Here is a 27,640-nt window from a genome sequence, read left to right on the forward strand (position 1 = left end):
AAGGAGAAATACGCCAAGACACATATTAATCAAACTGTCAAAAATTAAACACAAATCATATTAAAAGCAGCAAGGCAAAAACAACAAATAACACACAAGGGAATCCCCATCAGGATAACAGCTGATCTCTCAGCAGAAACTCTACAAGCCAGAAGGGAGTGGCAGGACATAATTAAAGTGATGAAGGAGAGAAACCTGCAACCAAGATTACTCTACCCAGCAAGGATCTCATTCAGATTTGATGGAGAAATTAAAACGTTTACAGACAAGCAAAAGCTGAGAGAGTTCAGCACCACCAAACCAGCTTTACAACAAATGCTAAAGGAACTTCTCTAGGCAAGAAACACAACAGAAGGAAAAGACCTACAATAACGAACCCAAAACAATTAAGAAAATGGGAATAGGAACATACATATCGATAATTACCTTAAATGTAAATGGACTAAACGCTCCCACCAAAAGACACAGATTGGCTGAATGGATACAAAAACAAGACCCATATATATGCTGTCTACAAGAGACCCACTTCAGACCTAGAGACACATACAGACTGAAAGTAAGGGGATGGAAAAAGATATTCCATGCAAATGGAAACCAAAAGAAAGCTGGAGTAGCAATTCTCATATCAGACAAAATAGACTTTAAAATAAAGACTACTAGAAGAGACAAAGAAGGACACTACATAATGATCAAGGGATCGATCCAAGAAGAAGATATAACAATTGTAAATATTTATGCACCCAACATAGGAGCACCTCAATACATAAGGCAAACACTAACAGCCATAAAAGGAGAAATCGACAGTAACACAATCATAGTAGGGGACTTTAACACCCCACTTTCACCAATGGACAGATCATCCAAAATGAAAATAAATAAGGAAACACAAGCTTTAAATGATACATTAAACAAGATGGACTTAATTGATATTTATAGGACATTCCATCCAAAAACAACAGAATACACATTTTTCTCAAGTGCTCATGGAACATTCTCCAGGATAGATCATATCTTGGGTCACAAATCAAGCCTTGGTAAATTTAAGAAAATTGAAATTGTATCAAGTATCTTTTCCGACCACAATGCTATGAGACTAGATATCAATTACAGGAAAAGAGCTATAAAAAATACAAACACATGGAGGCTAAACAATACATTACTTAATAACGAAGTGATCACTGAAGAAATCAAAGAGGAAATAAAAAAATACCTAGAAACAAATGACAATGGAGACACGACGACCCAAAACCTATGGGATGCAGCAAAAGCAGTTCTAAGAGGGAAGTTTATAGCAATACAATCCCACCTTAAGAAACAGGAAATATCTCGACTAAACAACCTAACCTTGCACCTAAAGCAATTAGAGAAAGAAGAACAAAAACATCCCAAAGTTAGCAGAAGGAAAGAAATCATAAAAATCAGATCAGAAATAAATGAAAAAGAAATGAAGGAAACAATAGCAAAGATCAATAAAACTAAAAGCTGGTTCTTTGAGAAGATAAACAAAATTGATAAACCATTAGCCAGACTCATCAAGAAAAAAAGGGAGAAGACTCAAATCAATAGAATTAGAAATGAAAAAGGAGAAGTAACAACTGACACTGCAGAAATACAAAAGATCGTGAGAGATTACTATAAGCAACTCTATGCCAATAAAATGGACAACCTGGAAGAAATGGACAAATTCTTAGAAATGCACAACCTGCCAAGACTGAATCAGGAAGAAATAGAACATATGAACAGACCAATCACAAGCACTGAAATTGAAACTGTGATAAAAAATCTTCCAACAAACAAAAGCCCAGGACCAGATGGCTTCACAGGCGAATTCTATCAAGCATTTAGAGAAGAGCTAACGCCTATCCTTCTCAAACTCTTCCAAAATATAGCAGAGGGAGGAACACTCCCAAACTCATTCTACGAGGCCACCATCACCTTGATACCAAAACCAGACAAGGATGTCACAAAGAAAGAAAACTACAGGCCAATATCACTGATGAACATAGATGCAAAAATCCTCAACAAAATACTAGCAAACAGAATCCAACAGCACATTAAAAGGATCATACACCATGATCAAGTGGGGTTTATCCCAGGAATGCAAGGATTCTTCAATATACGCAAATCAATCAACGTGATACACCATATTAACAAATTGAAGGAGAAAAACCATATGATCATCTCAATAGATGCAGAGAAAGCTTTCGACAAAATTCAACACCCATTCATGATAAAAACCCTGCAGAAAGTAGGCATAGAGGGAACTTTCCTCAACATAATAAAGGCCATATATGACAAACCCACAGCCAGCATCGTCCTCAATGGTGAAAAACTGAAACCATTTCCACTAAGATCAGGAACAAGACAAGGTTGCCCACTCTCACCACTCTTATTCAACATAGTTTTGGAAGTTTTAGCCACAGCAATCAGAGAAGAAAAGGAAATAAAAGGAATCCAAATTGGAAAAGAAGAAGTAAAGCTGTCACTGTTTGCAGATGACATGATACTATACATAGAGAATCCTAAAGATGCTACCAGAAAACTACTAGAGCTAATCAATGAATTTGGTAAAGTTGCAGGATACAAAATTAATGCACAGAAATCTCTGGCGTTCCTATATACTAATGATGAAAAATCTGAAAGTGAAATCAAGGAAACACTCCCATTTACCATTGCAACAAAAAGAATAAAATATCTAGGAATAAACCTACCTAAGGAGACAAAAGACCTGTATGCAGAAAATTATAAGACACTGATGAAAGAAATTAAAGATGATACAAATAGATGGAGAGATGTACCATGTTCTTGGATTGGAAGAATCAACATTGTGAAAATGACTCTACTACCCAAAGCAATCTACAGATTCAATGCAATCCCTATCAAAATACCACTGGCATTTTTCACAGAACTAGAACAAAAAATTTCACAATTTGTATGGAAACACAAAAGACCCCGAATAGCCAAAGCAATCTTGAGAACGAAAAATGGAGCTGGAGGAATCAGGCTCCCTGACTTCAGACTATACTACAAAGCTGCAGTAATCAAGACAGTATGGTACTGGCACAGAAACAGAAAGATAGATCAATGGAACAGGATAGAAAGCCCAGAGATAAACCCACGGACATATGGTCACCTTATCTTTGATAAAGGAGGCAGGAATGTACAGTGGAGAAAGGACAGTCTCTTCAATAAGTGGTGTTGGGAAAACTGGACAGGGACATGTAAAAGTATGAGATTCGATCACTCCCTAACACCATACACAAAAATAAGCTCAAAATGGATTAAAGACCTAAATGTAAGGCCAGACACTATCAAACTCTTAGAGGACAACATAGGCAGAACACTCTATGACATAAATCACAGCAAGATCCTTTTTGACCCACCTCCTAGAGAAATGGAAATAAAGACAAAAATAAACACATGGGACCTAATGAAACTTAAAAGCTTTTGCACAGCAAAGGAAACCATAAACAAGACCAAAAGACAACCCTCAGAATGGGAGAAAATATTTGCAAATGAAGCAACTGACAAAGGATTAATCTCCAAAATTTATAAGCAGCTCATGCAGCTCAATAACAAAAAAACAAACAACCCAATCCAAAAATGGGCAGAAGACCTAAATAGACATTTCTCCACAGAAGATATACAGACTGCCAACAAACACATGAAAGGATGCTCAACATCTTTACTCATTAGAGAAATGCAAATCAAAACTACAATGAGATATCATCTCACACCAGTCAGAATGGCCATCATCAAAAAATCTAGAAACAATAAATGCTGGAGAGGGTGTGGAAAAAAGGGAACACTCTTGCACTGCTGGTGGGAATGTGAATTGGTACAGCCACTATGGAGAACGGTATGGAGGTTCCTTAAAAAACTACAAATAGAACTACCATATGACCCTGCAATCCCACTACTGGGCATATACCCTGAGAAAACCATAATTCAAAAAGAGACATGTACCAAAATGTTCATAGCAGCCCTATTTACAATAGCCCGGAGATGGAAACAACCTAAGTGTCCATCATCGGATGAATGGGTAAAGAAGATGTGGCACATACATACAATGGAATATTACTCAGCCATAAAAAGAAATGAAATTGAACTATTTGTAATGAGGTGGATGGACCTAGAGTCTGTCATACAGAGTGAAGTAAGTCAGAAAGAGAAAGACAAATACTGTATGCTGACACATATATATGGAATTTAAGAAAAAAAAAGGTCATGAAGAACATAGGGGTAAGACAGGAATAAAGACACAGACCTACTAGAGAATGGACTTGAGGATATGGGGAGGGGGAAGGGTAAGCTGTGACAAAGTGAAAGAGCGGCATGGACATATATACACTACCAAACGTAAGGTAGATAGCTAGTGGGAAGCAGCCGCATAGCACAGGGAGATCAGCTCGGTGCTTTGTGACCGCCTGGAGGGGTGGGATAGGGAGGGTGGGAGGGAGACGCAAAAGGGAGGGGATATGGGAACATATGTATACATATAACTGATTAAATTTGTGATAAAAAAAAAAAAAAAAACCATAATGGAAAAGAATATGAAAAAGTATATATATAATTGAATCACTTTGCTGTACACCAGATACTAACACAAGTATAGTAAATCAACTATACTTCTATTAAAAAAAAGAAAGAAACTAAACTATATGTAAACTGACCTGGGTGCTAGTCTTCCTTTTTTATATTATTCTAATTGTATTAAATGTTTAGAAATGTGATCCAAAAGTATATAGAAAGAGTGATCTGTGAGTATATATGAGGAAACTTAAAGAATACATGTCTCTTTAGGTAAACATAAATTCATATTTGAGTTTAAACATTTTTACTCATAAAAACAATTATTAACTAGTCAATTATCATACTATAAAAATGGACATAATTTTACATACTTTTTTAAAAATGAAATTTCTCATTAGGACATCTGACAAGTCACTGAACAGCAGTCTTTCTTACATGAGACTTCAAACATATTTTTGTTATGTACAGCAGATTATTAACAAGCAAGTATTCAGCAAATACTTATTTGAGGACCTACTATATACCTAGCAGTACTGTGTTTTATATGAAATTTCTCATTAGAACAGTTCTGGGCAATGAACAGTGATCTGACAAACTCACCTGCTTTGGAGCTTGGTCCTTTCTCTTCCCCTCCTCATGATGCAAGAGGAGCCCCTTCTGTCCAGGGCCAGTCCCCCCAGCTATTGTCTGAATCCCATCCCGTCTGACATTCGCAGCAGTGAGTCCCTCTGGCACCATCATTCATACGCTCTCAGATCCTTGACTTTTTCTCTGTCCTGGTTCCCTCCTATAACACTAAAGCATGTTAAAATGAAATCCTCACTCTACCCCATATCCCCATCTGGCTGCCACCCTAATTTTTTCCACTTTATTACTAAAATATTTGAAATCAATTGTCTGTGTTCCCTGTCTCTACTTCCCATAGTAATCTGCCTTCACCCCCACCTTTTCACCGAAACTACATTTGTCAGTGTTATCAGTGACTTCATTGTTGCTTCTTTTTAATCTTTATCTTACTTGATCTCTCTGCCACATTTGATTTTGTTGAGCAATTCCTTCTTAAAAATCTTTTGGTGATAACATGATCTCCTTTGTTTCTCTCTGTTACACTTGAGTCTCCTTTGCCTGCCCCCTTCTTCTCCTATATCTTATATGTCAGTGTTCCATAGAGTTCCAGACTCTAGCATGGTGGCACATGGAAACATTCTGGTTCCCTGATGTGGAAGCTCTCAGGAAAAGGACCAAAACGCTATCCTTCTGGGGTTTTATGAAGTCTTCATTATATAGTCTGGATTGTCTAAATCATTGGTCAATGGCTATTGATTCAACCTTAAAGCCTCTCTCCCCTCCACAGAAATCAGGGGGTGGGACCGAAAGGTCCAATCCTCTAATCACATAGTTGGTTCTCCTGGCTACCAGCCCCCAACCTCCTGCGAGATCTGAAAGTCACATCATTCACATAACAAAAGACACCTTTATCAATATCAGCATAGGACATTCCAAGGGTTTGGGTAGCTGTGAGCCAGGAATAGTGGATGAAGACCAAATATATATGAGAAGTATATTTTGGTCATCTGAGTGAACAAATACATATTTCTGATAAGTTACAGTATCACAGGGACTCTCAGGTTCCTCAACCTCAAGATGTCCAAAACTGGATTATCATTTCTCTCACTAACACTACCAGCAAAATGAATGAATGTACAACTGAGTGAATGAATGAATGAAAAAAAATCTTGTGTTCAGTTTTTTCCACTGAACGGTGGTACTGTCCACTGAGTTCCTCAAGCCAAAAATAACCTCTGGGGTATGAGAGATTCATTAATCCTTAGTGTTGTATTTTATTTATTTATTTATTTATTTATTTTTTTTTTTGCGGTAGGCGGGCCTCTCACTGTTGTGGCCTCTCCCCTTGCGGAGCACAGGCTCCGGAGCACAGGCTCAGTGGCCATGGCTCACGGGCCCAGCCGCTCCGCGGCATGTGGGATCCTCCCAGACCGGGGCACGAACCCGTGTCCCCTGCATCGGCAGGCGGACTCTCAACCACTGCGCCACCAGGGAAGCCCCTTAGTGTTGTATTTTAAAGTCACAACTTTATAGATCTAATTTATCCTTGGAGTCTCAAAATATTGTTTTTGCCTCAGTTTCCAAAGGTTCATTTTTTCAGGAATCTATATATCTTTCATAAAATAGAAATCTCCATTAATGTTGAAGAAAATTCTCTACTCATAAATTTAACCATTATTTCTCTGTGGAGGGCAAATGTAAGTGGACTTAGAACTACTTATATCCTTGATAGTAACAATTTCTAGCATTTATTTATTTATTTATTCATTTATTTTATTTTATTTTATTTTTTTTTGCGGTACGCGGGCCTCTCACTGTTGTGGCCTCTCCCATTGCGGAGCACAGGCTCCAGACGTGCAGGCTCAGCGGCCATGGCTCACGGGCCTAGCCGCTCCGCAGCATGTGGGATCCTCCCCGACCGGGGCACGAACCCGTGTCCCCTGCATCGGCAGGCGGACTCTCAACCACTGCGCCACCAGGGAAGCCCTCTAGCATTTATTATTGAGGTCCATTATAAACCAGGCATGGTTTCAAATACCGAGTGTAATAACTAACTTGGTTTCCCAAAATTCCCATGAGGTATAAGTACTATTACCATCCCTGTTTCACAGAGGAGGAAACGGAAATGCAGAGAGTTTAAGGACTGTGTCCAGAGTGACACATGGCAAGTAGCAGAAGCAGGATTTGAATGCAGGCAGACTGGCTCTGGATACAAGCTCTTAACATGCATGCAATAATGCTGTCTGGCAAAACAGCTTGCATTCCTCATAGCAGTTTTTTATCACTGTTTTGTTTTTTGTTTGTTTGTTTTGTTTTTTTGCGGTATGCGGGCCTCTCACTGTTGTGGCCTCTCCCACTGCAGAGCACAGGCTCCGGACACGCAGGCTCAGCGGCCATGGCTCACGGGCCTAGCTGCTCCGCGGTATGTGGGATCTTCCCGGACCGGGGCACGAACCCGTGTCCCCTGCATCGGCAGGCAGGCTCTCAACTGCTGCGCCACCAGGGAAGCCTGTTATCACTGTTTTTAACAAGTTAAAAATGCTTTAACTAGCACAACATTGTAAAGCAACTATACTCCAATAAAAATTAATTTAAAAAAAATATTAAATAGAAAGAAAAAAGTCCAGAAAAAAATTGCTTTGCATTACCAAGATATGGCATAATTTTATTATGTGCGTAGAGTATACATGTGCAAGTTATTCTTAGAATATTAAGTAATGCAGTTCGCTGGTACAGTAACTAAGCAGTCATAAAAAATGGATCCATAGTTTTTATTTCATTTTATATTATTTTTATTTTTTTAAGATTTTTTAGATTTTCTTTGACTCTTTGAAGCATAAACAATGGCAATAGCAACATTTATCTTCTGTTAAGTCCCCTGCTTACATATTTCACAATCAGCAACTTTATCACTTTATCTTACAAATACTTGGCTTTCCACAGTATCAACACGAATCATATTCTTTTCCTTTGTTGCTTGAAAATGGTTAAGCAACCGTATAAGACTCATAGGAAATCAATGAGTCACATAATGGAAAGCATTTACTAATGTGACTTTTGTCTCGGTTGCCAAGTAGTCTGAGTTTGTTTCCATGGTGACCCATCAGTATAACAAACTGTCACAAACTGACTTGGCCACTTTGTTTGTGTTGTCTGGACAGCTTTCTGCCAGCTGTTTGTGTGTGTGTGTGTGTGTGTGTGTGTGTGTGCGTGTGTGTGTGCATGCATTAAAGATTACCACAAAAAAAATTCTGAGTAATTGCCTTAAGCACACAAAATTTTTTTTATTTGGATAAATTGTTTCAAACTCCAGGGCTATTATTTTTTGTTTTGTTTTGTTTTGTTTTGTTTTGTTTTGTGGTACACGGGCCTCTCACTGTTGTGGCCTCTCCCGTTGCGGAGCACAGGCTCCGGACGCGCAGGCTCAGTGGCCATGGCTCACGGGCCCAGCCGCTCCATGGCATGTGGGATCTTCCCGGACCGGGGCACGAACCCGTGTCCCCTGCATCGGCAGGCGGACTCTCAACCACTGCACCACCAGGGAAGCCCCCAGGGCTATTATTTTGATAGTACAAAATCTAAAAGCTTATTTAAATTAACATATTTATTTCTACTTGAGTTCCTGTTAAGAAAGAGCATAGTCAGGAATATCTTAGTCTTATAAATTTTTTTCTTTACAATATTGGTTCATTTGCAATATATAATCATAGGAGAATCTGCCAGAAACAAGGCAAGGATAAAGGAAATTAGGACTACATCCTGGGGGATGAGGCCTGAATGTAATGATGGAGGAGGCCAACTCAGCCAGTTCCTGTCAGCCCCTCCCCTGGGTGGCAGTGCTCTAGGACAGGGAATGGTGGACGCTGATGTATTCAGGGGATGAAGGCAGGCCATGTCATACAGGACACCAGGCTTTCACCTGGAGGCTGAGTCAGGGAAAGATTCCTAGAGGGGGTAATAACTAATCTAAATGAGTTAAAATTAAATTGGTGAACGTAGTAGTTGAAAGGGAGAGTAGATAGAATACGAGGGAAAGAAAACATCACGAACAAAGGCATACAGATGAGAAATAGTGTGAAGTAAATTGAAAATGACAATTAGTATGAAACAGAAGGCATCAAGCGATGAGACTAAAGATAGTCAGGGGCCTAATCATGCAGATGCCATGTGAAGGAGGTTGGACCTAATCTGAGATGGGGAAGCAGTGAGGGATTTTAAACAGAGGAACGACATTACCAAATTTGTATCTTAGAAGAAGCTCTCTGGTAACATGAGGAAGGTAGGTTTGCATGGGGGCCATTTAGGAAACTGTTGCCGTATTTCAGGGAAGAACTGTTGAGGGATGGAATCAGGGTAGTGGGGCTAGACACATGAAAGAGGTTGATTTAGGAATAGTTGTGAAGTAATACAGGCAGGAATTGGTAGCTGGGACTGTTCATTTGTAGCCCATGAATGACATTTATGTGTTCAGTTCACAAATATTTATTGTTTACTATGGTTGGCAGTGTATTGTCCAGAATATTATGCTGGGTTCGTATCCTCTGCCTTCATCATTTTTGGGTTTCTCCTCCAGTAAGGATTCTTTACTGTGCCACATTGTGAGTTAATTAATAGATGAGTATACTTTTCATAGCGCAATTCATCCCAGCCTGATCTCTTGGCTCATTAGACTTTCTTACTCTCACATAAGAACCTGTTCCAAAGTCCTAGCTCACGTGTCAGTCTGCTGCTTGGGAGGCGGTATTCATGTGCCTAGATCGTGTCTTAATCCCTAGCAAGTGGGCCTGAGTTTATCTGTGACTTCATGAGGTGAGGCTATACAAGTCATGAAAAATATGGATAGGTTCCAAAGCATTTCATTCAAACAGTAATTTTTTTTAGCTTTATTGAGGTATAATTGACAAATTTAAATTGTTTATATTTAAGGTGTACATCTTGATGTTTTGATATACATATACATTGTGAAATGACTGCCATAATCAAGCTAATTAACATATCCATCACCTCACTGATACCATCTACTCTCTTAGCAGATTTCAAGTATACAATGCAGTAGTGTTAACTATAGTCACTGTGCTGTACATTAGATCTCTAGAACTTACTTATCTTGCCTAACTGAATTCTATATGCTTTGACCAACATTTCCCCATTTCCTCCACTTCCCAACCCTGGCAACCACCATTCTCTGTGCTTCTGTGAGTTTGACTATTTTAGATTCCACATGTAAATGAGATCATGCAGTGTTTGACCTTCTATGTCTAGTTTATTTCACTTTGTATAATGCCCTCCACATCCATACATGTTACTGCATTTCCTTTTTTGTGGTGGAATAATATTCATATATATATATATGTATGTATATATGTTTCACATTTTCTTTATCCATTCATCCACTGACAAACACTTAGGTTGTTTCTATATCTTGGCTGTTGTGAATAATGCTGCAGTAAACATGGGAATACATCTGTCTCTTCAAGATACTGATTTCATTTCCTTTGCATGTATACCCAGAAGTGGGATTGCTGGATCATATGATAATTCTATTTTTTTATTAATTTTTTATTGGAGTATAGTTGCTTTACAATGTTGTGTTAGTTTCTACTGTACAGCAAAATGAATTAGCTATACATATACATATATCCACTGATAATTCTGTTTTTAATTTTTAAGGACCCTTCACAGTATTTTCTGTACTGGCTTTACCAATTTATATTTCCACCAACAGTGTACAAAGGTTTCCTTTCCTCCACAGTCTTACTGACATTTATCTTTTGTCTTTTTGATAATAACCATTCTAAGAGGTGTGAGGTGATACCTCATTGTGGTGATTTGCATTTCCCTGATGATTAGCAATGTTGAGCATCTTTTCATATATCTGTTGGCCTTTGGTGTATATATTCACTTGAGAAATGTCTTTTCAAGTCCCTTGCCCATTTTTTAGTTAGATTATTTGGGTTTTTTGCTATTGAGTTGTTCAAGTTACTTATATATTTTAGATATTAACCCCTTATCACATAATACGGTTTGCAAGTGTTTTCTTCCATTCCATAGGCTGCTTGTCACTCTGCTGATTGTTTCCTTTGCAGTGCAGAAGCTTCTTAGTTTGATGCAATCACATTTGTCTATTTTTGCTTTTGTTGCCTGTGCTTTTGATATCATATCCAAAAAATCATTGCCCAGACCAATGTCAAGAAGCTTTTTTTCTGTTTTCTTCTAATAGTTTTACTGTTTCAGGTCCTGTGTTTAAGTCTTTAATCCATTCTGAGTTGATTTTTTTTTTTATGGTGTGAGGTAATTACAGATCCAATTTCATTCTTCTGCATTGGATAACCAGTTTTGCCAGCACCACTCTTCTTTCTCCATTGTGTGTTCTTGGCACCCTTGTCAAAAATCAGTTGAGTGTACATAGGTGGATTTATTTCTGGGCTCTCTATTCTGTTCCATTGGTCTATATTTGTTTGTATGCCAATACCATACCGTTTTGATTATTGTGGCTTGTAATACATTTTGAAATCAGGAAATGTGATGCCTCCAGCTTTGTTCTTCTTCCTCAAAATAGCTTTGGCTATTCAGGGTCTTTTGTGGTTACATGTGAATTTTAAGATTGTTTTTTCTATTTCTGTAAAGAATGCCATTGGGATTTTTGTAGGGATTGCATTGAATCTGTAGATCACTTTTGGAAGTACAGACATTTTAAGAATATTAATTCTTCCAATCTATTAACACAGGATATTTTTCCATTGTGTCTTCATTAATTTTCATCAGTGTTTTATAATTTTCAGTTTACAAGTTTTTTACTTCTTTGGTTAAGTTTATTCCTAAGTAGTTTATTCTTTTTGTTGTTATTGTGGATAAGATTGTTTCCTTAATTTCCTTTTTGGGCAGTTCATTGTTTGTGTCTAGAAAATACCCTGATTTTTTTTAATGTTGATTTTTGTATCCTACAGCTTCACTGAATCCATTTATTAGTTCTAATCTTTTTTGTTGTTGTTGAGTCTTTAGGGTTTGCTGCATATATGAATAATGTCACATGCAGATAAAGATCATTTTACTTCTTTTTTCTAATTTGGATGCCTTTTATTTCTTTTTCTTATCTAACTGCTCTGGCTAGGATTTCCAGTACAATGTTGAAGAGAAGTGGTGAGACTGAGCTTTCTGACCTTGTACTAGAACTTAGAGGAAAAGCTTTCAGTTTTTCCCCATTGATTATGGTATTAGCTGTGGGCTTTTCACATATGATCCTTACTGTGTTCAGGTAAGCTCCTGCTGCACCTCTTTTGTTGAGAGTCTTTATCATAAATAGATGTTGAATTTTGTCAAATGCTTTTTCTGCACCTATTGAGATGGTCATGTTTTTTTTTATCTTTCATTCTGTTACTGTGGTATATATATCACATTGATTTTGCATATGTTTATCCTTTTAATATTTTGTTAAGTTTGGTTTGCTAGTATTTTACTGAGGATTTTTGCATCTATCTTTATGAGGGATATTGGCCTGTAGTTTTATTTTCTTGTGGTGTTTTTGTCTGGCTTTGGTATCAGGATGATGCTGCTTATAAAATGAGTTTCAAAGTGTTCCCTCTTTTTTGTTTCTTGGAAAAGTTTAAGAAGGTTTGGTATTCTTCTTTGAGTATTTGGTAGAATTCACCCATGAAGCTAGCTGGTCCTGGGCTTTTTTTTGTAGAGAGGTTTTTGATTACTGACTCAATCTCCTTATTTTTTATTGGTCTGTTCAGGTTTTCTTTTTCTTCTTGATTGTTTGATAAGTTGTGTATTTCTAGGAATTTATTAATTTCTTCTGGGTCATCCAGTATGTTGGCATGTAATTGTTCATAATAGCCCCTTATGGTCCTTTTTATTTCCGAAGCATCTGTTGTAATATCTCCACTTTAATTTCTGGTTTTATTTGAGTCTTCTCTCTTTTTTCAAATTTATCTAGCCAAGGGTTTGTTGATTTTGTTTACTTTTTATATAGGCAACTCTTATTTTTGTTGATTTTTTTCTATTGCTTTTCTGTTTGATTTATGTCCTCTGTAATCTTTATTATTTCCTTCAGTCTTCTAACTTTATGCTTAGTTTCTTCTTTTTCAGATTTTGAGGTATAAAGTTAGGTTTATTTGAGATCTTTCTTTTTTAATGGAAGTGTTTATTGCTGTAAACTTAGTATGCTTTTGCTACAATCCATAAGTTTTGGTATGTTGTGGTTTTGTTTTTATTTGTCTTGAGATATTTTTTTAATTCTCTTTTGATTTATTCTTTGAACCAATGGTTGTTCAGGCGTATGTTGTTTAGTTTCAACATATTTATGAATTTCCCCATCTTCTTACTGTTATTGGTATCTAGTTTCATTCCATTGTGGCTGGAAAAGATACTTGGAGTGATTTAGATCTAGTTAAATCTGTTGACTTCTTTTGACCTAACTTGTGATTGATCCTGAAGAATGTTCTGTGTGCACTTGAGAAAAACGTGTATTCTTCTGCTGATAGATAGAAAGTTCTATATATATCTGTTAAGTCCATTGGTTCCATAGTGTTGTCCAGTTCTGTTTCCTTACTGATTTTCTGTCTGGATGATCGATCCATTATAGTGAGTGAGATATTGAAGTCTTCTGGCAGGAGAAGGTCTTTACCTGCCAAAACCAGTCTGTAAAGACTGGAAGAGGTGTCTTCTCTTTCAAACACACAGACACCATGCAAGACTACATGGATCACGAAGAGTCAGGTAAACATGATATCACCAAAGGAAATTAATAAATCTAGTACCAACTGAGGTGCAGGCCTGCCTTCTCAAAGCAGCCCTCCTTAGTTTTGGGGCTCCATCAGAGTGTCACAGCCTCCTACCTGGAACCCAAGGTTCCCACAAAACCACTTTTGTTTGTGGATGTCTGTCAAATAGTTGTTTCTGTAAAAGGATGAGGGCTAGGAACCTCTTACTCTGTCTTGCTTCATACAGTAATTTTAAATGAGGAGAACAGGACTCTGGGATTCCTGGAGCACCTACCATGATGAGAATAACATTTGAATTTTACAGATTCCTTTATTTAGGAATGATCAGTCTTAGGCTATATCAATTAGGATTTGGTTAAGCTGCATATAACAAAACCCCAAATAAGCATTTTAAATAATAAGGTGTAAGTTTGGAGGGAGACCGAGCTGCATGATTATTGGGACCCGTCTTTCTTCTGTCTCTGTGCACTATCATCACATTGCTTTTCCTCAAGATAACCTTATGGTCCAGGATGGCTATTGACACTCTTAACTGTTGTCATTACAGTTTTCTAGGTAGAGGAAGGAAGAAAAGAGGAAAGGTAAAAGGACATATCTTAACTATATTTCTTTTCTTGTGCCTTTCTAGAAGTTATACCCAGTAACTTCCATTTATATCATTGGCTTGTACTCAATCCCATGGCTACCCCAAGCTGCAAGGAAGAATGGGAAAATGCAGTCTTTTAACTGGACACATTGCTATTCTGAATAAAATCAGGTTTCTGTTTGTTTTGGTTTTTGTTTCTTTTAGATTTTTTTTTTAATGTGGACTTTTTTTTTTTGAGTCTTTACTAAATTTGCTACAGTATTGCTTCTGTCTTATGCTTTGGTTTTTTTGGCCATGAGGCATGTGGGATCCTAGCTCCCTGACCAGGGATCGAACCCATACCCCCTGCACTGGAAGGCAAAGTCTTAACCACTGGACCGCCAGGGAAGTCCCAGGTTTCTGTTTTTAAAGAAGAAATGAGACTGGATATTGGATAAGCAACTGGCAATCTCTGTCACATATGCACCTGGGCAGTCCATTGACCAGTTTAGCTAATTAGTTAAGCTGGTGGGTAACCAGCCTACTGGTGAGTACCATTATGGACAGAGGTCAGAGGCCTAAAGCCTCTCCTAGAGACTAAGAGTTCTAGGTGGAGATTGCTAGTAAATTGGTGGATATATTAATCCAATGACTAAAGTAGAAGACTTTAAATTTATATATTCTTAGTGTATACATAGTAGTTAAGGCCATAAAAGTAAAAAGAAAAGAAAGCTAGAGATAGAGACATCAACATTTAAAGTGGTGGACATCAGCATTTTGCGGTGACAGAAGAAGCTGAGAAGAACTAGTCACAGAAGTAGAAAGGGACTAGAGTATTTCAAGAACATATAAGAGGAGTCAGCTATGATAATAAAAAAGAACTCATTGGATTTGGCAGTTAATTGTTCACTGGTGAGCAGTTTCAGGGGAGTGGTGGAGGATAGAAGCCTGATTGAGGGCATGGAAAAGTAACTGAGAGGTGAGGAAATGGAAGGAAAATGTCTACACTGTAGACAGGTCTTCAAATTCCAGTTCCAAACAAGTCACTGACTTTCTCCTTTTTTTTTTATCTATAAAATGGAGCTAATAGTACCTTCCTCATAAAGTTGTTTTGAAGTCTCAATGAGTTAATACATGTAAAGTATTTACAACAATGCCTGTTGTATAATAAGCACTCAATAAATGCTGTCATTGTTGTCGTCATCATCTTCAAAGAGCTTGGATCTGAAGGGAAAGAGAGTGGTAGTAAGTAGATGGGAACATAGGGTTATAGAAGCGTACTCTTTTCCCTTAAGATTTAACATTATATCCTCTATGAAAACTTATTCTTTACCTCTATTCTATACTATGATATCAATTATCTACCTGTATTTGTAATGGTAAAGTTTTTTTATCTCTTGTTTCTTCCCAAGTCTACCAGACTTAATGTTGCCTTCCTCCACTCTCTAGCCAAACTAGACCAATGTTTCTGTAGATACTCCTTTCCTACTTATGTGTTTTTTAAAGAAAAACACCCACATATGAAGTTTGCTTGATTTCTCTTATTTTTATTACTCAGGCCAAAGCTGCCCTCCATTTGTGATAGCATATACCATTTGGTATGTAAAGGCTGCTACATTATAAGGGCATTTTAAACTAGGTAAAAATCTAAAGATGTATTTCTGTAATTAGTATTGCTGAGGAATTGTTTCACAATGTAATGAAAAGTAGCAGAGTATAAAACAAAGTTTTAGGGTTTTGCACTGAGTATTAATGGATTTTTTTATACTTATGACATAATTTCTAGAATAATTGGCTGAAAAACATTTTTTTTTTTTTTTTTTTTTTTTTTTTTTTTTGGTACACGGGCCTCTCCCGTTGCAGAGCACAGGCTCCAGACGCGCAGGCTCAGCGGCCATGGCTCACGGGCCTAGCCGCTCCACGGCATGTGGGATCTTCCCGGACCGGGGCACGAACCCATGTCCCCTGCATCGGCAGGTGGACTCTCAACCACTGTGCCACCAGGGAAGCCCTGAAAAACATTTTAAGATACCATTTAATTTTCATGTATTAGCCAATAAAGAAGGTTCTTGGGTTTTTTTTTTTAAAAGCAGTTAGAAAAAAAATGGCTTGCAATGTTATATACTTTTGTTCCCATTTTCAGATTATTCAATACTAGACAACTTTTTAAATTTGGTTTTTATTTTAACCAAGTTATAAATACATATAGTTTATTTTTTTGTTTGGCTTTTTTTTTTTTGGCCACGCCATGCAGCATTCAGGACCTTAGTTCCCCAACTAGGGATTGAACCCATGCCCCCTGCATTGGGAACATGGAGTCTTAACCACTGGACCTCCAGGAAAGTCCCTAAATGTATATAGTTTAGAGACTAAGTTCTACAAGGTATATTATGGAAAATTGCAGTCCCCAGCCACCTCCCTGTTTTTCATGTGGCCTGACAGGGAAGGAGCAGGAGAAAAATACACCAACTTCTCTCTCCTCCTGCGCTCCATCTTTGCATTATTTGTCCCTTTAGCACATGCAGAGGCGGAGGGCAGGGGAGCCTGGTTGATATAGTCCGTAAAAGCCAGCCTCCTGGGCCACAGCAAAGGGTAGAGTGGATCTGGAATGACAAACAGAATATCAAGCCCAGTAGTTTTGATTTCCATGAGTACTTTTTAGTTTCCTGTATGTTCCTTTTTTTAAATTTAACAGCATCCTATTTCTGTATGGTATATGTACTTTTTTTTCTCTCTGAGAATCTTTTCTTCTTCCAGCATAGACTTTGTTTTCTTCAAGTTGCTTTTTGCTCTTTTTTATCTCTGTCTTTCATATTAAGATAAGTGTCTGCTCATTTACTACAAAGCACTAAAAGTTGATTAGCTTTGTGCATATGGCGGGTGCTCACTGATTCAGATTTTCACTGTAGATTGTTTTGTTGGGAACCCTCAACATCCATCTCATTTTCTTTGGGGCTGATTGGCTTCCCCAGGGAATATTCTTTCCACATCTTGAAGAATTTGCCCTGGCTCCAGCATTCTGAGGAGGCAGGTTAAGGGAGAAGATTGGAGGCTTCAGCATTCAGTGAGTCATCTTTAATCCACCTCCCCCCAATATGGTCATGCTATCATGCCATTTTCAATACCTTGCCCTCAAGTCAGGTGTTTCAGGGATCCCTTTGTTTTACCTTGTCAGGAGAATGATCTCAGTCTTCTGCAGGAGTCACAGGATCTGAGGTTCTGTTTCTAAAACAGTTTTCAATCAATCCTTCTGCCTTTTGTGCTTCCTTCATTCTACTTCAAGATCAATTTTAGATTCCTTCTCATGGCTTTCATTATTACCAGCTTAAGGTTCAGCTTTCTTCAATTTGCTTAATCAGTTATCACTTGTCTGCCCCTGTCCACTTTCTTTTGTCTCCTGTCTGGTTCTCTTTGTCCTTGGTGATGGTGACTTCAAATTTTTTTTTTTTAATTTAGAAGATTTTGGGGAGGGAGCAGAGGCTAATACAGGTACCCAAACTGCCATCCTTAACCAGAAGTTTTAATGTAATTTTATCAGAAAAGTAAAATAACAGGGTTTTTTTTATGTTATCTCTGATCCTTGATCATTCTATCAGTGGTCTCAGTAACAGGAACAACAAAGTGCCTTGAAGCTCAGCATACTCTTGAAGGGCCCAGGAGTATTGGGACATTGTTATATCTGCATACCTTTTTTGGGAAGCTCCAGAGGCCATGGCTGATGCCTTGACCAAGTCTTGAGGCCAAGAGATGTTGAGAGGGAAACAACAATAAAAAAAATTCTGGTTTTATTTTTTCTTGCTTGTTATTTTCATTATTATTCAATGATTTTTTTGAATTCACTATTTTTGAGTATACAGGTTAGCTACTGCTCATCTTACTGTGGACGCCTTAGGTTGCCTGACAAACACCTTCAGATCTGTCCTTTGCCAAACAACTCTCAATCTGCCTGTGTTGTGACCATACAGATAAATTGCACCCCTGCTGGATTTCTAGGGAAACTCCCCTAAGAACACATATACATTCTCGTCATATCATAATTCATTAAATCACCTAAAGCTTCCTAATGAAAAAAAAAAGCTAAAGTTATGACAGTTAAACCTATGATAAAACACACACCCTCCTCTCTGTTTGCATGTCTGTTTACATGTATATAAGTAAACGTACATGCACGTACCACACACAAACACATACTTGGTTTTTAAATTATATTTTTGTACTTCTTGTTCTTAGATTTCTGTGCATTGATGGAGAAATCCATAAAACCAAATTGATTTGTCCCAATACAAACTCATTTTATTCACTGAGGCAGCTACTAAGTTGACTCCCTGTCACCTTCACCGTCCTCAGCCTTTATCTAAACTTAACAACTCGCGCATGAGCTACTATCATCCTGTAGAAGTAACCTCATCTATTACTTTCCTAAGAAAATGAAAACTAACCTGGGCTCTCTTGCCTTTCCTTTTTGCTTTCTCCAGCTATGTCTTTATTTTTGCCCACTGCCTTTCTTTTCTTCTGATGTTAGAGGAATAATTATCTTTCCTTTCTAAGGGAATGGTAGAGGGAACAGCATGTACAGAGGCCTGGAAACTTGAAAGAGCAGAGTTGTTGGAAAAAATAGACAAGTGGACTTTTGAGTTAAATGAGCCTAGTTTAAATGCTAGTTATGCTACTTCCTACCTAAATGACCTAGAGTTATCTTCTCTCCTTGTGCTTCAGTTTCCTCACCTGTAAAGTGAGGATAATGCCAGCTACCTCCTAGGGTTGTGAGATAAAATAGCATGTGGTAAACTGTCCATAAATGGTAGCTGCTGTTGCTCTTATGGCTGGAATAGGAGTGAAACTGTGACAGTAGTTCACTTTAGAATAAGTATTGTTTATATTTCTGTCTCTTACACTAACTAAACTATAAGCCCTATAAGGTTAGAAACACTGTCATTCTGATCTTCGTATTTTAATCACCTAGCACATACTCATCACATCTAATACAAACAAATGTGTAGTGTGTGTTGAATGAATGAATAGTGAAGCATCAGTTTATATTGATTAAATTGATAAGTAAATTCACTTTTTTTTCAGTTTCCTGTGGATAATAAAACTTTCTAAAGATTTTCAGATCACATTGTTAGAAATTTGTTTTCTTCAAGTTTCATTGTTTCCAAGTACTGATTTTTAATATGTCATGTTTGCATTATAGATTGGAGTGAAAGACTGTGTGTGCTTTTTATTTTTTTACATGTCATCAATACTAGTTAATTAACTGGTTCTTTTTTTTTTTTCCTCAGGGAGGTGGTGCAAGCAAACTGTGTTCACTGGAGAAAGAAGTTCTCATTTATGTGCAAAATGAGTGCAAGTGCCACCACAGGCATCCTAGACCCTTGTATCTACAGAGTATCTGTGAGGAAGGTATAAAAACAGCCTAGTGCTTCTCCCCTTTCAGAAACCATGATAAGTTCCATAGTCACTGACTCACTTTATTTAGCTGTACTTTATTGTTAGAACTGTTATATGTAATTTCACTTCACACTTGCAGCATAATTTAAATTACTATGGCAAATATGATGAGGAATCTGAAGTTATAAATTAAAATATTATTCAAGAACCTTCATCTCATCATCACTATACATATAATTATTTGTATTAGTTTGGGGGCTGTAAATGTCTCTATCCTGCCATTCATTAAGTTTCTCTTCTTTATTAGGCACCGGTTTTAGGGACTTTACATATTTTGTGTCTAATAACCCTGAAGATATGTGTTATTTTTTCCATTTTCAGGAAAACCAAGGCTCAGAGAGGTTGTTACTTGCCCAAATTTACTTAGCTAATAACTGACAAAGTAGGAACTCAAGCACAAATCTTTCTGATTCTAAGTCCATGTTTTCTTTTTTATATAATTCCTTTTCCACTTATTAAGTGGAAGCATATTACCAATAATCTAAAAAAATTGCAATCTCAGATTGTTTCAACTTAATATATATCATATATATATCCTACCTCTTTTGGGTGAAAAAGAGAAATCCATTAGGAAGCCACTACTGGTGAATTAAACTACTTGCCTTAAAATGTAAACTTCATGTTTTACATTTTATATACATTTTTTAAATAACCAAAGTAATAACATATACATGTTCAGAAATTAAATAGAGAACTATTTAGAATGAAAAGCAAGAGTCCCTTGCCTTTTGTTTTTGCTACTTAAGGTAGGGCTTATTCAACTGAAATAAACCAGTTCTTCAGACTATAATGGTTTGGTGTATTAGTTAAGGCATATATGATAAGCTGCTAAAACAGAGACCCAAATATGAAATAACTTAAACAAAATAGAAGTGTATGTCTCTCTAGGGTAGTAGCCAAGGGATCCAGGGCTGGTAGAGCAGCTCTGCCATCTTCACTCTTTGGTGCCCATTTTTAGATCCAAGGAAGTTGCTTTAGTCTTGTTATCTCTCCACCAGTGAGAAAGAAGAAAAAGCCACATGAGAACAAATGTATTCCTTTTTAGTGCATGACTCAAAAGTGGTGCTAATGGCTTTTGCTCATGTCCTACTGGTTAGAACTTAGCTATGTGATCGTGCCAAACTGGAAGAAAAGCTGTGAATGTAGTCTCTAACTGAGTGGCTGTCAGATTCCAACACTAAAGAAGAAGAGAAGAGATATTGGTGAACCACTAGCATTCTCTTACCATGCTTGGTAAATGGAAATATTTACTGAACTTACTCTACATATCCTATCTAATTATTATGTAAAAGTGAGAACCCATAAAGAAAATTATGTATAAATATTTTCTGCATTGCAAAAAATACCTTAAGATATAATATTTAACCAAATATCTAGGCACCCCATGACCCAGTCAAGTTGACACATAAAATTAACTGTCACAGACCTGAAAGTTAAAAAGCCCTTTGTTAGATCGCTAGGGCTGCTGTAACAAAGCACCACAACCTGGGTGGCTTGACACAATTTATTGTCTTACAGTTCTGGAAGCCAGAAGTCCAAAATCAAGGTGTCAGCAGGGCCATGCTCCCTCTGAAGACAAGTCTTTCCTTGACTTGTAGCTGTCTAACTCCAGTGCATGTCTATGTTCAGATTTCCCATTTTATATTAAGACTCCAGTCATATTGGATTAGGACTTCATTTTAACTTGATTACCTATGTAAAGACTCCTCTGTTTCCAAATAGGGTCATATTCTGAGGTACTGTAGGTTAAGATGTCAACATATTTTTGCAGGGAGCACAATTCACTCCATAACAGGCACTAAGATTATAATAAACCTGGGGATTTATGCTTCTGAAATTAATGGACTGGCTTGTTACAGACCATCCTTCCCTCTGAGAACAACCGGAAAATCTAGACAAAGTATTAAAAATAGCTGCTTGAAGGTATCAGAAGCTGCTTCAGTAAGGATTTATGAGGCTTAGAATCATAGACCAGGGAAGCTTAAAGAGATGAGCCTGACATTTGGCATTGCTTTTACCCTCAAAGCATTTGCTCATTTGTAAGCAGTAGCTAAGGAGCTGAGCCAAACCAGTGATGGAGAGACTAAGAAGCTGAGCTGAGATTCTGGCAATTTTACAGGACTAAGGGGACAAAAATGGAATCCAGGGCCCACCAGCAGAAGGAGCCTTGGTAAATACCCCAAGCTTTTAGTTGGGACTCTCTAAGCTTTAAGTTGGGACCCTCTTAGCTTTTAGTCTAAGACTCTCTAAGAGTTTCAGCCTAGAAGAAGGAGTATAGTGGCTACAGATCGACCCTTACAAAAACTGAAATTCAACTTCCAATCAGCTCAGTCGCTGCTTGGATGAAGGTTAGCTCAATCCCTGACCTTACTACTTGCCAGAAGCAAATGTATCAATATATCTTCTCTGGAGGAGAATAACATTACTCTGAGCCTAAAATTATTTCTTCAAGTTGTCACACACACAAATTACCAAGCATACTAAAAGACATGACTACATGACCAAAATCAAAAGGAAAAATAGATAATAAAAACAGACCCATGGAAGATACAGATTTGGAGAAGATCTAAGACAGGCTTTTTTCAATAATTGTAATTAGTCAGCAATACAGGAAATCAGAGAACTTGAAACTATTTAAAAAATCAAATTCTAGAACTGAAAAATACAATAACTGATATTTAAAGCTAAGTAGATGAAACTAAATCTCAACAGATGTATTTAACAGCAGGCTTGTCACAACTGAAGAAAACCTTGGAAAATAAGACAAAATAAAATATCCAGACTAAATCATGGAGAGAAAAAGGGTGGGATACACAGAACTGAGTGTAAGACATGGGAAACAGTGTAAAGGTTTCACACACACACACACACACACACACACACACACACACACACACACACACACATAAAATTGGAGCCCTAGAAGGAGACATGAGAGATTGTGACTGAGGATCTTCTAAAACTGATGAAAGATACTGAGCCACAGATTCAAAAGTACCGTGAACCTCATGCAGGATAAACAACAAATCTGACATGTTTAAAGATAGAAGACCAGCCTAGCTGGAACATGGAAAACATGGAAAGGGAAGTCCTTGATGATGAGGTTGGAGGCACTGGATCAGGTAGAGCCTTATAGGAGTTTAGATTTTATTCCAATTAGATTTGGAATCAATTTGAGGATTTTAATAAGGAGAGATGTGATCTTGTAAGATCACTTTTGCTGATCACTTTGTGATCTTTTAAGATCACAAAGGATGAATTACAGAGACCACTTAACTGATTGGGATAGTTCAGGTGAGGAATGCTTATGTTTTGGCATGGAGTTATAACAGTGGAGGTGGTATGATTCAGGATGTATTTTGGAGGTAGACCGCCACTAATGGATTGGATATAGTGAATGAGAGAAACTGAATTGAGAATAACTCTTAGACCTTTTGCCTGAGCATATGGGTAGATGATTGTGCTATTTATTGAAATGGCAAAAACTCAAAGTGGAGCAATTTTGGGGGCAGATAAACAGAGATCAGTAGGCCTATTTTGGCCATGTTAAATTTGAGGTGTCTATGAGACATCAAGTGGACATGTCATGTAGGCATTTAAAATACTACTCTCGGGAGAAGTTCAGACTAGAGATAAGGATTTGAGAGTCATCAGCATACAATTTTTATTTAAAGCCATAGACCTGAATGGGATAAACCAGGGAGAAAGTGTAGATAGAGAAGACAAGAGGCCTAGACCAAACACTTAGAGGTAGTATAAAAGTACTTAGCAGGTACAAGAAAGGAGGAGGAATTCATATATATCACTTCTTGTATACTTTTGGCCAGATCTTAGTTACGCGGCCATAGTACAAAAAGCAAGTGGAAAATGCAGTCAGTTACTTTATTTTGGGTAGCCAATGCCCAACTAAAAATAGAGGATTCTATTATTATGGAGAGGGGGAGAATGGATAGTTGGGATACAACTAGCATTCTTTCCACAGAGGTTGAATAAAGGAATAGGTCTTGCCAAGGAGAGTGAGGAGCAGCCAGAGAGGTAGGAGTAAAACTAGGCAATGGTGGCACCTTGGAAGTTTAAAGAGCAAAATGGTATAAGGAAGGAGGCAGAGTGGCCAAGCCTGTCAAATACTGTTGTGAAATTAAGTAAGATAAGACAAAGCCTCTGGCTTTGATAAAAATGGAGATCACTGGCAATCCTTAGAGCCACTGCAGAGGGAAAAATGAGGGCAAAAGCCCAATTAGAGTAGATTGAATAGAGAGTGGGATACAGCATATTTGGGTAAATCTTTTGAAGAGTTTGGCTGTAAAGGGGAGCAAAGAAAAGAATTAGCCAGTAGAGACACGGATCACCTGGAGAAAGTTTTGTTTTGCTTTGTTTGATGAAAAGCACTATTAATGATATGACAGTAATCTAATAAAGAAGGAAAATTTGGTAATTCATAATGGAGTAGATCTGGTGGCTTGGCCACAGCCTCACTAAATGGGCAGGGAAGGGGAGGGATAGCAAATATTCATGAACAATAGAATTTACCATAGATTACTCTTCAGCTTATTTCAATTCGCCTCTTTAAAGATGGAAATGGTAGATAATGTGTTGTGTATCTGGTTTATGAAAGAAAGATAAGAGACAGCTCCATTCAGCAAACACATTTTTTAAAGTGAGTGAGGAGAGCTGTGGCGGCGGTTTCCATCCTGTTGATTAGTGTTTCTTCCCTGCCAGAGCGACTACATAGACCATGGCGTCATGGTCGACGAGGTACAGAAACATTCGGTGCACACACTTGTGTTCAGGTTATTGAAGAGAACCCATGTCATGTTTGTGGCTGATAATGGAAAACCTGTGCCTTTGGATGAACAGTCACAAATGAGAAATAGCAATCAAGCTGCATAATGAGTATGGTCCTGTGTTGCATATGCTTTCCTCAAAAGAAAATCTTAAAGAGAAAGGCCCTCAGAATGCAGCAGATTCATATGAACACAAACAGTATCCTGCCAATCAAGGACAAGAAGTTCAATGTTTGGTGACAGGTACACATCCATATCCACCAGGACCTGGGGTTGCTTTGACAGCAGACACTAAGATCCAAAGAATGCTGAGTGAATCAGTTGCACAGTCCTTAGCTGTGGCATTACTTACTTCTCAAGCCAGGGTCGATGCAAACCATAGTGCACCTGCTGGAGGTGAATACCGACACCCTGGGGCTTCTGACCAGTCACAGCCTGCAGGGGCAGTTGTTATGGACAGTGGCAATGCCAAGAACTCCACACTGATGGCTAAAAAAGCCCCTACAATGCCAAAACCTCAGTGGCACCCACCATGGAAACTCTAGAGAGTGATCAGTGGGCATCTTGCCTGGGTTTGATGTATTGCTGTGGAAGCTGGAAATCAGTGGTTTGTTACTGGATCTGCTGACAGAACTATAAAGATCTGGGACTTGGCTAGTGGCAAGTTAAAACTGTCATTAACTGGCTAGTGGCAAGTTAAAACGCACATCAGTACGGTGCGTAGTGTGATAGTGAGCCCAAGGAGCGCGTACCTGTTCTCCTGTGGAGAAGACAAGTCAACTGCTGGGATCTTGAGTATAATAAGGTTATAAGGCACTATCACGCACATCTGAGTACAGTGTATGGTTTGGATCTGCACCCAACAATCAACGTACTGGTGACCTGTAGTGGAGACTCAACTGCACAGATTTGGGATGTGAGAACTAAAGCCAGCGTACACACCTTATCTGGACATACTAATGCGGTGGCTGCAGTGAGGTGTCAAGCTGCAGAACCACAAATTATTACTGGAAGCCATGACACTACAATACGATTATGGGATTTGGTGGCTGGAAAAACAAGGGTCACATTAACAAATCACAAAAAATCAGTCAGGGCTGTGGTTTTTTTTTTTTTTTTTTAAGATGTTGGGGGTAGGAGTTTATTAATTTATTTATTTATTTTTGGCTGTGCCGGGTCTTCGTTTCTGTGGGAGGGCTTTCTCTAGTTGTGGCAAGCGGGGGCCACTCTTCATCGCGGTGCACGGGCCTCTCACTGTCGCGGCCTCTCTTGTTGCAGAGCACAGGCTCCAGACGCGCAGGCTCAGTCGTTGTGGCTCACGGGCCCAGTTGCTCCGCGGCATGTGGGACCCTCGCAGACCAGGGCTCGAACCCGTGTCCCCTGCATTAGCAGGCAGATTCTCAACCACTGCGCCACCAGGGAAGCCCAGGGCTGTGGTTTTACATCCAAGACATTACACATTTGCATCTGGTTCTCCAGATAACATAAAACAGTGGGAATTCCCTGATGGAAGTTTCATTCAAAATCTTTCTGGTCACAATGCTATTATTAATACACCGACAGTGAATTCTGATGGAGTGTTTGTATCTGGAGCTGACAACGGCACTATGCATCTTTGGGACTGGACAACTGGCCACAATTTCCAGAGAGTTCATGCAGCAGTGCAGCCTGGGTCTTTGGACAGTGAGTCAGGAATATTTGCTTGTGCTTTTGATCAGTCTGAAAGTCGATTACTAACAGCTGAAACTGATAAAAACCATTAAAGTGTACGGAGAGGATGATACAGCAACAGAAGAAACTCATCCAGTCAGCTGGAAGCCAGAAATTATAAAGAGAAAGATTTTAATGTGGTATTGTCTTCATGGTGGTTCCAGTTTTGCTTTTTGTTTCTTTTTAAGCTTGGTGTTAATGAGAATATCCAGTCATTTGTGCTCTGGCTAGGAATATAAAGCAAAAACTCACATGCCTGAATCATTACTTTTTCATATTTTACAATGAACTGTCCTCTCCCCATGTTTTTATTTCTAAAATAAACAGTTTGAGATCCTGGGAGGTAAGATGCAGATATCGAGCATATGTGGGTTTGTTGAACATAACTCTCCTAAAGATAGAATGATTTATCACTTTTATTAAAACACACCCTTTTTTTTTTTTAACTTAGAAAACTGCTTACTGTAGTAGGACATGTTTTGAGGGGAGCAGTCTTTCTTTTTAATCCTTTAAAAACTGCTATCTGTGACTGATAATTTGGGATTAGAGGATTTGAAGTCTTCTGTATGTTTATTCCACAGTTTTTGAGTGCATGTTCTATAAAGTTCTGCACTAGATACTGTTCAGGAAGTAGACAGGTGAGGTGTGTGTCTGCCTTTTAAGACAGGGGTCCCCAACCCCGGTACTGGTCCGTGGCCTGTTAGGAACTGGGCCGCACAGCAGGAGGTGAGCGGCGGGTGAGTGAGCTAAGCTCCATCTGTATTTACAGCCACTCCCCATCACTCGCATTACTGCCTGAGCTCCGCCTCCTGTCAAATCAGCGCCTGCGTTGGATTCTCACAGGAGCGCGAACTCTACCATGAACTGCGCATGCGGGGGATCTAGGTTGCCCGCTCCTTATGAGAACCTAATGCCTGATGATCTGAGGTGGAGCTGAGGTGGTGATGCTAGCGCTGGGGAGTGGCTGCAAATACAGATTATCATTAGCAGAGAGGTCTGACTGCACAGAGACCATAATCAATTGCTTGCAGACTCACGTCAAAACCCTATCCGTGGGTGGCAAGTGAAAACAAGCTCAGGGCTCCCACTGATTCTGCATTATGGTGAGTTGTATAATTATTTCATTATATATTACAATGTAACAATAATAGAAATAAAGTGCACAATAAACGTAATGCACTTGAATCATCCCGAAACCATCCCCCCCCCAGCCCCGGTCCATGGAAAAATTGTCTTCCATGAAACGTCCCTGGTGCCAAAAAGGTTGGGGACCACTGCTTTAAGACTTCCACTTCAGTACCTTA

The 27,640-nt window shown here is 38.4% G+C and overlaps 1 protein-coding gene and 1 pseudogene across 3 annotated transcripts in view; both read left to right on the plus strand.

Annotated features, from left to right (window-relative positions):
• The window catches only part of EEIG2 (EEIG family member 2), a gene marked incomplete at both ends in the record, with an annotated part of 106,433 nt that overhangs the window by 30,835 nt on the left and 47,958 nt on the right, over nucleotides 1-27,640 (plus strand). For both annotated transcript variants that reach the window (XM_079697788.1, XM_079697789.1), the window contains one exon: nucleotides 19,674-19,794. In XM_079697788.1, the coding sequence (XP_079553914.1) occupies nucleotides 19,674-19,794 (121 nt within the window). The remainder of the gene's footprint in view (nucleotides 1-19,673; nucleotides 19,795-27,640) is intronic.
• LOC307048567 (pleiotropic regulator 1-like) lies at nucleotides 24,586-27,221 on the plus strand (annotated as a pseudogene). Its single transcript has 3 exons — nucleotides 24,586-25,716; nucleotides 26,051-26,476; nucleotides 27,158-27,221. The product of its transcript is annotated as a pleiotropic regulator 1-like (transcript).

The sequence above is a fragment of the Hyperoodon ampullatus genome, assembly GCF_949752795.1.
Source record: "Hyperoodon ampullatus genome assembly, chromosome: 2".
In the NCBI taxonomy this organism is placed as follows: domain Eukaryota; kingdom Metazoa; phylum Chordata; class Mammalia; order Artiodactyla; family Ziphiidae; genus Hyperoodon; species Hyperoodon ampullatus.